This window comes from Salminus brasiliensis, chromosome 7 (genome assembly GCF_030463535.1).
Source record: "Salminus brasiliensis chromosome 7, fSalBra1.hap2, whole genome shotgun sequence".
Classification (NCBI taxonomy): domain Eukaryota; kingdom Metazoa; phylum Chordata; class Actinopteri; order Characiformes; family Bryconidae; genus Salminus; species Salminus brasiliensis.
Genome location: NC_132884.1, coordinates 31,760,201 through 31,772,485, shown reverse-complemented (window position 1 = coordinate 31,772,485; position 12,285 = coordinate 31,760,201). Strand labels below are relative to the sequence as shown.

At 44.7% G+C, this 12,285-nt stretch overlaps 1 protein-coding gene across 1 annotated transcript in view; it reads right to left on the bottom strand.

The window, feature by feature from the left end:
- plxna1b (plexin A1b) overlaps positions 1 to 12,285 on the bottom strand; it is a 212,870-nt gene that overhangs the window by 107,441 nt on the left and 93,144 nt on the right. The window contains exon 4 of the mRNA XM_072684612.1: positions 999 to 1,136. Coding sequence (XP_072540713.1) covers positions 999 to 1,136 — 138 coding nt within the window. The remainder of the gene's footprint in view (positions 1 to 998; positions 1,137 to 12,285) is intronic.

Below are 12,285 nucleotides of genomic sequence, written 5' to 3'. Positions count from 1 at the left end.
AACGAGTAAATGGTATTCGGAAAGCAGGAGCTCTCAAGGGAAGTTTCCAGGAAATTTCTGAAGCTTCCTGAAGTTCTGAATGCAAGGAGTCTATGAGAACACAGCTGTCTCTATTTACATTTGAGCATGTCTCATTAATCTATTAATAATAATAATAATAATAATAACGATCAAAAAAAAAACTCCCAATTCTAATCAATGCCAATTCCCATCATGCTACTAGCACAGGCTTCAGTCATATGAATCTAGCCACTGTACCTTTTGAGACTGCCACTAAAATGAAGTGAATGGTCTATTATCACTGCACAGCTCAACAAGCTTGGAGGAGCACCACTGTGGGCTAGCTCACACGCTGAATGCCTTCTTTGCCAGAGATCAGACTTGTGTCTCTTGATGATAGGACCAACATTTAGGCAGTTGTGAATTTGGACAGCCCCTCTTCATACTACTACTACTACTAATAATAATAATAATAATAATAATAATAATAATATGTATTTTTGTGGAACCACTGCTTTATTGATGCACTGTATCTTCTCCAGTGTATTTTCAAAACACAAGGAGATAAAGGTTGATTCACATCATGACACACAGTGAAAAAGTATAATCAGGTACTCTTCCCCTACACTGCCACCCCTAACTCAGCTGGTTCCTGAGGACTGTACTGAGAAGCACTGGACTAGGCTAATCACACATGGGTACAGATACACATGGCCATTAACGAGGGGCTGTGAGCTACAAAGTCCAACTGAAACATCAAACACCCAGAACTGCCATTAGCAACGTGCCCTGTGGGGCGCACACACACACACACACACACACACACACACACACACACACACACACACACACACACACACACACACACACACACACACACACACACACACAACCTCCGCCCTCAGCAGGTGAGATTGCCAGAGGATATTTTTTGTGGCAGTGCTGCTAACAATTCAACAAGTTTGCAAGTGTGTGTGTGTGTGTGTGTGTATATATACCTGTTTCTCAGTGATAGTGTAGATGAACTGCTGGTCAGGACTGAAGAGCAGGTCTCTCAGGATGGGGCTGCCGTCCCCCACCACCACGTTCTCATACAGCAGCGCCGGCCTGGACGGACTCACAGAGTTGATAAGGATCTGAAGGGGAAGAAAATAAGCACATGTAAGATCCACCCGAACTTCCACAAACACACAGTTTCACTCACCAATGCATTTTTAACACCATTTAAAACAGACAAGCTGCATTTGCACTGATATGGGAATTGCAGACTGATGCGTATCCAGTATCGCTTCATGCTCATATCTGTAGACGCTGATACAGGTCAAATCATTCCCAGACTAGCATGTTCAATTGAGAACATGGAAAACTTTATTCTGTATTTGTTAATGAATCTTATCAAAAATGAAATTTCAGCATGATTTCAGCATGAGATCAGAATTATGGAAAACATAATTTTTCCTCATTTTCTGTATTTGAATTCTGGATTAAATCTGAAAAGAACAAATGCTGTACAGATTACACTCCAGCGGCTTGATCCACATTTACAACAGCAGCAGTACCTACATCCACCAAGTGACACTGTAAACAGGGCTGTGTCACCAAATGACCTGAATATGTGAACTGAGGTCACTAAAAACTGCAGTCTACAGCTTCCCTTAGCTGAATAAACACAATGATCTGTGTGTGTGTGTGTGTGTGTGTGTGTGTGTGTGTGTGTGTGTGTGTGTGTGTGTGTGTGTGTGTGTGTGCACGCGCTACAAACGAGAAGGAAAGGAAAGCGTGCTCCAGCCCGTCTTCATTGACTTCCTCAAATCCCCCATGTTTAGAATGGGAATCTCTGCGGCTGTCTGGGTGTTTGTGTGTATGTGCGAGTGTGTGTGAGTGTGTGTGTGTGTGTGAGTGTGTAAGAGGAGGATTAGCAACATTAGGCCCTAATTGAATCAAACAAAGCAGATAGACACTCAACTGTCAGACAGACAAGAGCGGCCCGATTATAGGCTCAGCACAGGAATCAATAAAGCCAGGGTAGCCACGCATACACACACACACACACACACACACACACACACACACACACACCTCTCATTTATGACGACTGTGTTTAAATGTATTAATGTGCTCATTGTGTTTCTTCTGGATCCGTCTTAATTCTCGGCCTTTTCTCTCTCTCTGCTTCAGTCTCTGTCTTACAAACAACACACACTCTTTTATGTGTGGCTCTGAGCCTCCAGGCTGGTGACAGATGCAACATCAAGGATGAGTGAACACACACACACACACACACACACACACACACACACACGCGCGCGCGCGCTTGTGACATGCAAGGAATGCAGGTCAGACAGCTGCAGAGTGCAGAGAGTGATGCACCAATCTTGCCAAAACACTTCTCACAACTTCATTCTCCTCCCTCATCTGGACGGACACACGCGCACACGCGCATGGACACACACACACACAAAATTCATCATCGACAGAATGTGGAAAATGGTACGGAACTCACACAAGCATGCCAAAATATGCCACGACCTTTTCCTGCCCATTAACAAAGGTCACTGAGGGTCAATCACTCAGACCAAAAGGTCAGTGGAAGAAATCAGGCTGACCGTAATTGTACAAATTGATTAAAATAACTCCAAACAGTACCGACGCAACAGCTAAGCAGAAAGCTCCCAGCATTAGAGAGGCGAGGAGAGGAGCGAAAGAGCACTAATCCTGGATAACTGTGAGACACTACGTGTCCAAATATTTGTGGACACTCAGTAATTTGCATCTATTGCTGACAAAGATGTGCAAATGCACACAAACAATTTGTCTTGTCCCTGTAGAGAAGTTCTGCCAATAGAATAGGACACTCTGGAGCAGATAAACATGAACTTATTGGCACCATGCTGCTTAACGCCAGACAAGGGCTAGAGGGGTATAAAGCCCACCAGCATTGAGCTGTGGAGCAGTGGAACTGTGTTCTCTGGGATGATGGTGCTCCATCCTATACTTCTGTGATGAGTTGGGGTGGTGATCATCCAACATCCTGACCTCAGTAGTGCTCTTGTCATCGAATTAATCAACTCCTCACAGCAATGCTCCGAAATCTAGTAGAAAGTCTTCCCTAGATTACTACTACTACTATTAATAATAATAACAACTAGAAAAGTGAAGGAAACAGAGTGGTTGCGCAGCTTAAGTGCCTCTGAATTCCAGGCAGTTGCTAGGCTGTTGATACATAGTCATCTAGTGGTTACTATGGTACACCAGGTGGTTGCTATGGTGTCTCCTATGGAGCTGCTATGATATTACTATGATATTCCTTAGTGGTAGCAAGGGTGTTGCAAGGTAGCTGCTATGCGAATGCTATGGGGTTGCTAGGGTGTGGTTGCAATTATTTCACAAGTAGTTGCGGTACCCCATGAGGTTGATTGGGTGTTACTAGTGTGTTTGTATCAGTGTAACATGAGCGGGGTGGCACCCCATGCTTTCCTATGAAGAAAAAAAAAAGTTGCCATGCAGAAAACATGTGTCCAATCAAAACGCTGTTCATCAGAAAATGAATTAAATGAAAGCAGAACAATTTAAATCATAAAACCATAACAATAAAAAATGGTCACAAGATTAAGAGTAAAAAAAAAAAAAAAAAACAAAAAAAAAAAACACAACAATAAAACACCTTCCAGGAGTGAAGAGTCATCAGTGCGTACAGTGCCTGTAGGGGGCACTGTGCCCAGAGCCTCTATCTCCATGCTGTGTATCGTAAGGCGTGTGTATTACAGATGTGAGTGTGTATACAGTGCAGGAGAGACCGTGTAGCACGAGCACATATTAAAGACATCCATCACTCTTATAGCTTTTAATAAACAGGCAGGGAAAAGTCGGCTACGTAGCTAACTCTATCTACACGTCTCCATTCATCAGTATTTATTCTCTCACTATCACTCTCTCCATCTCTCTCTGTGTGTGTGTGTGTGTGTGTGTGTGTGTGTGTGTGTGTGTGTGTGTGTACATATATATGTATATGTGTGTATAAGTAATTACACGCTCTAGCTGATAGTAAGTGGGCATGGCTTCTGTTGATATTGCAGAGTGATGCTATGTTTCATTTCACAAACAGCCTGAAATCAATCACACTAACACGACCCGGGAAAGCCTGAATCAGCACCACACGCGCACACAGACAATGCACACACACACGCTTACTTAAACACACATCCACAGTCAAATCAGGATATTATCGCCATCCCTGGTTTGACATTAACTCCACTGACCATAGGAGCACTCTGTAGTTGTACAACTCCAGCCTGTAGTCCATCTGTTTCTCTACACACTTTGCTAGCCTCCTTTCAGGACCCCACAGGACCCCACAGGACCCCACCAGAGCAGGTATTAGTCGGGTGGCGGGTCATTCTCAGGACTGCAGTGACACTGACTGACATGGTGGTGGTGTGTTAGTAGTGTGTGTTGGGCTGGTATGAGTGGATCAGCCACAGCAGTGCTGCTGCTGGAGTTTTTAAACACCTCTGTGACACTGCTGGACTGAGTCCACCAACCAGAAATATCCAGACAACAGTGCCCTGTGACCACTGATGAAGGAAGATGACCACCAACCCAATCTGCAAAGCAACAAGTTTATCTGCAGCAGGTGAGGATCATGTCCATTGCCCCTAGTGGATGAAAGATGGCACTGCGCTACAGCAAACCTGAGGAACCTTAAATGCAGATACCCGAGCCATTAAAAATATCCTACACCACATATGTCCATTTTATTTATTATTATAAAGTAACTGTCGTGATGCTAAATTTGAAATACTGGTCTGCACGTCTTACTCTCACACACACACACACAGTCAAGTGTCTTCTTCCCACATGCAGAGACGCTAAAACAAACCTTGGAATAAACCGTGCAGCAAGCCCATACTCACGCTCCAATTTTCTCCTTACGTCACACACAAAGGACCTACTGACTGCTTCCTCTCCTACACTTCACTCTCACTGGCCTCGGCACAGACACAGACACACACACACACACACCCTTATCAACACAGGAAAAAACAAACACTGTTAGCACAGACAATGTACTTCGGTACACTGAGAGTGACAGTATACACAAACAATGTCCACCTCCCAAGACTGCGGACGCGCACACACACACACACACATGGGAGAGAGCAAAACAAAACAAACACAGGAAGACTGTGCGTGTGTGTATGTGGGCATGTGTGTGTTAGACACACTCCGAGCACAGCTGATATGGAATGAGAGCAATCTTTAATCTGTAATCACTAAAGAACTGATAAGCTTTCCTCAGGGAGTGCTAGCCGATTACCAAGCCACTGATGCCTCAAATTACTGCTTAAGGAATCCAGACATAATTAAACAGTGACAGATTTCATATCCTCCTTTACTTTTCCCCAGATATTACCGCGGAGTGGAATCGCCACCTACCATCCGCTAACTGCGTACCTGCACATCAACGCACAGCACTTTATTAGCGGGAGCCAGGGGAGCGCGATGGTATCGGAATCATATCGGTATCCGAAGACAACCGTAAGCAGCGTCTGACTGACACTTAGATTAGATCCGTAACTCAAACAGAGGTTCCAGAGACCCAGTCATGGAGCTTCAATCATCTGTGCATGCCACCAACGGAGCGCGATCACTTAAAACACATTTGGAGGTGGTCAGCGATGCAGACGACCACATAGCATATCATCAGTGGGGTGAAAGGGCCTTCATGTGGTCCAACAGCAGGTCAAGTCCAAGCCCTCTAGCTGAAAAACAGCTAATAGTGTACATAGTGTAGGTAAAAGCTAGGTTAATAGAGGAGGATGAAGAAAGGAGCCTCGTCTCCATTTGGGTTGAGGGACATTCGCGGGACATTTCCAGCTCCAAAACCAAAGCAACGAGAGAATGTCACGTCACTGTAAACATGCATCAAGCTCCTCCTTCAGTGGACATCCAGTCTCGAGTGGTCACCGGAGAAGCGATCTAGAAAAGCAAAATGTAAACAGCCCTGTGCAACTGGATCACTCAAGCCTCAGGTTAGTGTCAGGTGTAAACAGGGCCTTATTAAAGGTGCATAGAGATGAGACACTGAGAGAAGAGCATAGACTGTGAGTAGTCTGTTCATGGTTGCAGGTGTTCAGCTCCCCTACGGAGGGCCTCAGCACGCTGAAAGGCTATGCACCTGTACCAAGGCCATGCTCTTGTCCCATGTCTGGAAAATTCCAGTATCCTAGGAAACTGTGGAGAATTCATAGTGCGTCCAGACATGCTCTTTAGAATTGCTACTCAGGGGCTGATCGAGTCCTCAGAGGTGACTTTCTCCAGCAATCAGCATCAGCACTGGCATTGATAGATATGAACACTATTGTTCTGAAGTTTGCAATCAATAATTTAAATAAGATGAACCTCATTTGGTTGCAAGTAAAAAGGGATAAAATGGTTCTAATGTGCTTGTGAACTTCACAGAAGAGACATTCCGGAAAGTTGAACTGAGCTGAAGACGACTGATAAATCTACAAAACAAAGTTTATACATCTCAAAATGTGAGAAATAAAGATTCTTAACAGATAACTGCAAAAAATGCCCCCCCCCCCCTTTTATGTATATACTATCCAATACTAAAAAAGATCTATGTCCAAATGTTTGTGGACACCCCTTCTAATGAATGCATTCAGCTACTTCAATAAGCCATTGCTGACAGAGATGTGCAAATGCACACACACCCAGCTTGTCTATTTGCTGTACAGCACACAAACAGCAAGCTATTGGCACCATGCCTAATGCAGAGGGGTGTGGGCGGGCTAGAGGGGGTATAATGCTCACCAGCACTGAGCTGTGGAGCAGTGGAACTCTCTGGAATGATGGTTGGTGCTCCATGCAATACTTTTGGGACGAGTTGGGGATGAGACGGGATGGTGATCATCCAACATCCTGACCTCACTAATGCTCTGAATGCAATCCAATCCTCACAGCAATGCTCCAGTCCAGTAGAAAGCCTTCTTCTCTGGACAGTAGAGACAGTTACTCCAACAAAAGCAGGAGAAACTGCTTTGAAGAGCCCTTGGTTTCAGGGGAAACAATGAATGAGCAGGCGTCCCAATACTTTTTTTTAATGCCTGATTGTAAATTTCCAAACAGCAGTGCAGTGGAATACAGAATGAGACGACAGACTAGAGTCTGCAGACACAACAGCAAAGAAACCAAAACAACGCTGAACGCTGGCTCCTCAGTATCATCATCTCGACCCATAATTACACACACACACACACACACACACAAAACTCTCCGCCAACTTCAAACCCATAGCCCAAAATCTACAGAGAGACCTACACAGCAGCACACACAGTGTGTGTGTGTGTGTGTGTGTGTGAGAGAGAGTGAGTTATAGGCGGACTCCGTGGAGACAGACAGAGACCTGCAGACAGTTTTTTGAGCTGGTTCCAGACAAACAATGAAAATTTGGACTAGTCGAAACGCCCACTAAACACAGACACTGTTCTGTGCATAGCGCAATTACAGCCTGTCTTTGAAATGAAACACCAGTAACTTCACTTACACACACACACACACACACACACACACACACACACACACACACACACACACACACACCTAATCCATCAATTGTTAGAATTGCAAGGGTTCATTTTATTTGGCCCCCAGTGGAAACGTAATCTGAAGAGTGTGTGTAACACCAGCTGCCCCACCCGTCTCCAAACGCTACAGGACTCATCTCCCCGCTCCACACGCAGGTTCTCTAGGCCTCCTCCGTCTATAGTAGAGTACTAGAGTATTTCTTTAGGTTTACAGCAGCTCGGCTGTAACGCAGTTATACCGAGTAGCAAAAAGGCACGACTCACTCCTTATAACAACAAAAAAAAACCCATTAAAGTAACTGAAGCTCCACTTTGCACTTGTTTAAATCGCTCAGATGTTTCAGCCCACGTGGCCTTCGTCACTTCTATCACTGCTATTATCTGGCGAAGGTCACGCAGGCCGAAACACGAGGACGATTTTAATTAAAGCTGGTATTGTTACACAGAAACACTCACATTATTACAGGCTTTTACATTCTGTCGTTTTTAATTAATATTAAACCGTTCAAACGCAAACAACGTCAAACTAACTTAGAGTAAAGAAGAACTGACGGCACTAAAAGTAGTGTGGACTCAACTGGCTCCCAAACTGCGGCACTGAGGTAAGCTACTGGAAAACTTGGTACAAGTACACGGCATGGACTAAAGTATTGGGACACCTGTTTTCAAAATCAAGGTTATTTAAAAGGAGTTGCTCCTGCTTTTGTTGGAGTAACTGTCTACTTTCAAGGGAAGAAGGCTTTCTTCTAGATTTGGGAGCATTGCTGTGTGGATTTGATTGCTTTCAGCAACAGAGCGTTAGTAAGGTCAGGATGTTGGATAATGATCACTACCCCAACCTCATCCTAACTCAAAAGCCCAAAAGTATTGGCTGGAGCACCATACATCATTTCAGAGAACACAACAAATCAATATCATGTGTAATTGAACGTTCTACCTTGATTATGATTAATAAACGATTATATGAGCTGCTCAAGTCACTCAGTTTGCTCGGCGCACGAGTTTCTCCGCCATGTTGCAGACTGGACAGGGCACAGTCACATGCCTACATGTGGTACTGTTTTTAAGGGGACAGTACATGAATACAGTGGGAAAAGAATAAATTCATCTGGCATTAGGCACAGTGCCAATAGGGTCAAATTTATCTGCTCCAGATAGTCCTATTGCCAATACTTCTCTACAGGAACTAGACAAGCTGTGTGTGTGCGCTCTCATTTGCTCATCTGTGTCAACAATGGCTGCCACTTAAAGCAGCTGAATGCGTTCATTAGAAGGGGTGTCCACAAACTTTTGCTCATAAAGTGTAAAAAGAAAGCCTAGCTAATGCCAATCAGGTACAGACTCCCTAAAGATACTGTAGAGCTACGATACTGCTGGAAAAAAGAACCAGGCAACATCCAAAAATACACACACAATATAAACACCACACACTGCAGAGAAGACCTTTATACAAAATATAAAAAAAAGAGATGAATGAGAGGTTTTAGCTAAGCCGTGGGAAAATATTCACCGAATTTAAAACTTTTTTACATTTGTGAACTGTCTCAATAAACACTGTCTCACTCTGATGTAACCCTGCAGACACTGACCTTATGCTATGCGCTGCTGGAGAAGAGATTGTGTGTGTGTAAATGGATACGAACAGTAATGGTAACCCCTGAGGGCTCAGGCAAAAGGTTTCCACAGAGAAAATAATAGCATGGCATAGACTAACGCTGTTATAAGCAGAGCATGAGAAAGTGTGTGCATGTAGGTGTGTGTATGTGTGTGTGTGAGAGAGAGAGAACTCTGTCACAAACAGTTCCGAGGAGGCATTTGTTGATCAGGGATGGGTATGGGTGTGTGTACTGTAAGTCTGAGTGTGGGGGTGTGTGTGGTTCAGGCAGGGAAATAACAGGGATGTGGAAGTGTTCTGAAGGGCTCTATGCTGGAATGCAGAGCCCCACCCAGTCACCCAGAACTAACCCACCATCACCAGACACTAGAGTGGACGCTTTAGCTTCTAGCTTAGTTTGTGGCACACACACACACACACACACACACACACACACACACACACACACACACACACACACACACACACACACACACACACTTGGTGGAACAAAATGAAGAAAGGGTTGTATCACTTTTCTGACAGCGTACATGCCAGCCAACTGCCCATACTCCACTGTACTCCCGTCCATACACTCCTGTGCAGAATATGTACATAGTACGTACAGTAGTAGGACACTACCACACACTACTACAGTACTACTGTACACACTACTGTATACATACTACTTTATAAGTATAGTATAGTGTCCTTCTGTAAATACACGAGCTGTACACACACACTACCATACCTACACTACTGCATCTACACTACAGCACCTTTACCACTGTACATACGCTGGTCCAACGAAAATAACTAGAGATGGCACATCAGTGTAGTGTGATGTGTCCTGGGCTGATATGAGCAGGCCAGACCGGGTAGGATATGGGAGGGGTACTTCGTAGTATCTCAAAGAAAGTAAGGCCATTCATGAGCTTTGTAAATGATTTGGACAAAAGTATTTGGACACTAAATCAAGGGTATTAATTAAAGAGATTAAAGAAGGCTTTCTGCCAGACTTTGGAGCATCACTGTGAGGATTTGACTGCATTCAGCAACATGAGTGTTTGTAAGGTTAGAATGCGGGGTGATCACCACCCCAACTCATCATCCCAAACTCATCCCAAAAATGTTGGATGGAGCATCATCCTTCCATAGAACACAGTTCTACTGCTCCACAGCTCAATGCTCTGGGCTTGGGATTGACTTAAAGTGGCTGGATGCATTCAGTAGAAGGCGTGACCACAAACATTTGGACCTATAGAGTATCGTATATTAGTAGTATCGTATATTAGGCATTTTTAACACCAAACTGCTGCATTTGTCATAATACAGTTGGCCAAGGTTCCACTATCAACTACATGGTTTTGTTTTTCATCCCATGCCTAATCCCAGCGCACACACTCCATATACCTCTCTCACTTTCCCTTTCACTAGAATAGGCCCCCCTAAACACAGACACAGACACACACACAGAGACGCACAGACACACCTCCCTAACAAAGCCCTCCACACTTGCCCAGCAGTTCATTGCAGCTCCCCGAAGACAAACACCGGCCAAAGCCCTCCAAACACACAGTCAGCAGCGTGTGGGCAGCAGGCCAGAGGTGAGGAGTGAAACTGGGACTGAATCTACAGCCAGCCTAAGGAGCCAAAACCTGAGAGCTGAACATTGCACCCAGCTTCAGCTGCACCAGACAGAGGCGAGAGAGAAAGAGAGCGCGAGCTGGCAGAGAAGAGGGTGGGCGGGGAAGGAAGAAAAGAAGGAGAATAGGAGGGAGAATGGGAGGCAGGGATGCTTCTTTCACAAGCTGGAGCTGGAGAGGCACATTTAAAAGACTGAAACGGAAGATTTGTTGGTCTGGGTGGCAGAACTTCATCTCCAACTTCTCTGCACTGGGAGAGCTCCAGCAAGAGGAGCAAGACAAAGTGTATTAGGAAAGCGAGACGCCTCAGCTTGATCAAAGGGGTGATTTACATAAAGGTAGCCACAAGAATGAGAGACTAGGCTCTTATAAATAAAGGGGCTTCAAAGAGTCTAAGAAGAACTACTTTATGGATGTGGATGTTCTTTAGATGCTCATGCAGAGCACGCAGGTTGTTCTGCTGCAGCACATTTGCTGCAAACCTTTTTAAAGTGTTTGTTGTATATTTATGTATATTATTGAGTTTTTGGACTGTATACAACCCCACACTGCTTTCAGAATCACATATAGCCCCTTTAATGGATGATAAAATACAGATCATTTCTCCCTTTGTTACATAGTGATGGGAGTAACCTTTTAGATATCAATGCTGCGGAAGCAGGAAAGCCTCTGATTGGCTGCTTTCTACCCAGCTTGTGACTCAGTATGCCCCGCGCCTCCTCACACTTCTTATAGCTTTTTTCCAAACATTCTGGGAGAGCCGAGACCTGTTGGAGTTGAGAGTGGAGTTACTCTTTAATCCAACCAAAACGATAGTTCGCTAATTAACAATAATTTTATGATGTATTATGTTGATTAGTCGGTGCCGCGCTACATCCTTTGATCTGATGAGCAGTTAGAAACCTGTATGATTCCAAACATCTCAAACTGCAACCCTGACTTCACACCACACCTGTTTACACTCCGTTCCTCATACTCCCCCCCTCAACACACACTCACAGTTGGACCAGAAGGCCAGCTGTGGGACTCCAGAATTATACAGTGACCAACGGCGTACAGTGTGAACCCCTGAGACTCACACTTGTGTGTGTGTTTGTGTATATCTCTCAGACACACAGAGAGATTAGCATAAGAAACAGTGTCAGTGTGAGAACCCCTGGGGAAAGACCAAGGCAGGTGTGAGAACTGAATAAATTCACACACACACACACACACACACACACACAACCCCACAGACCCACACACACACAGGCACACACCCTCAGCCAAACCCAGCAGTGGCAGCACAGGGAGCGATAGCATGCCCCAAGTCACTCAGAGAGAACAGGTGAGGCCAAATGCATGATTTCTCTTACACACACACTTGAGCACTCACACACGCAGTCGTGAACACACACAGATTAGCATACTGAATAGTGGCATGTGGCGTGAGCGGCATGCTGACAGCTGGGTG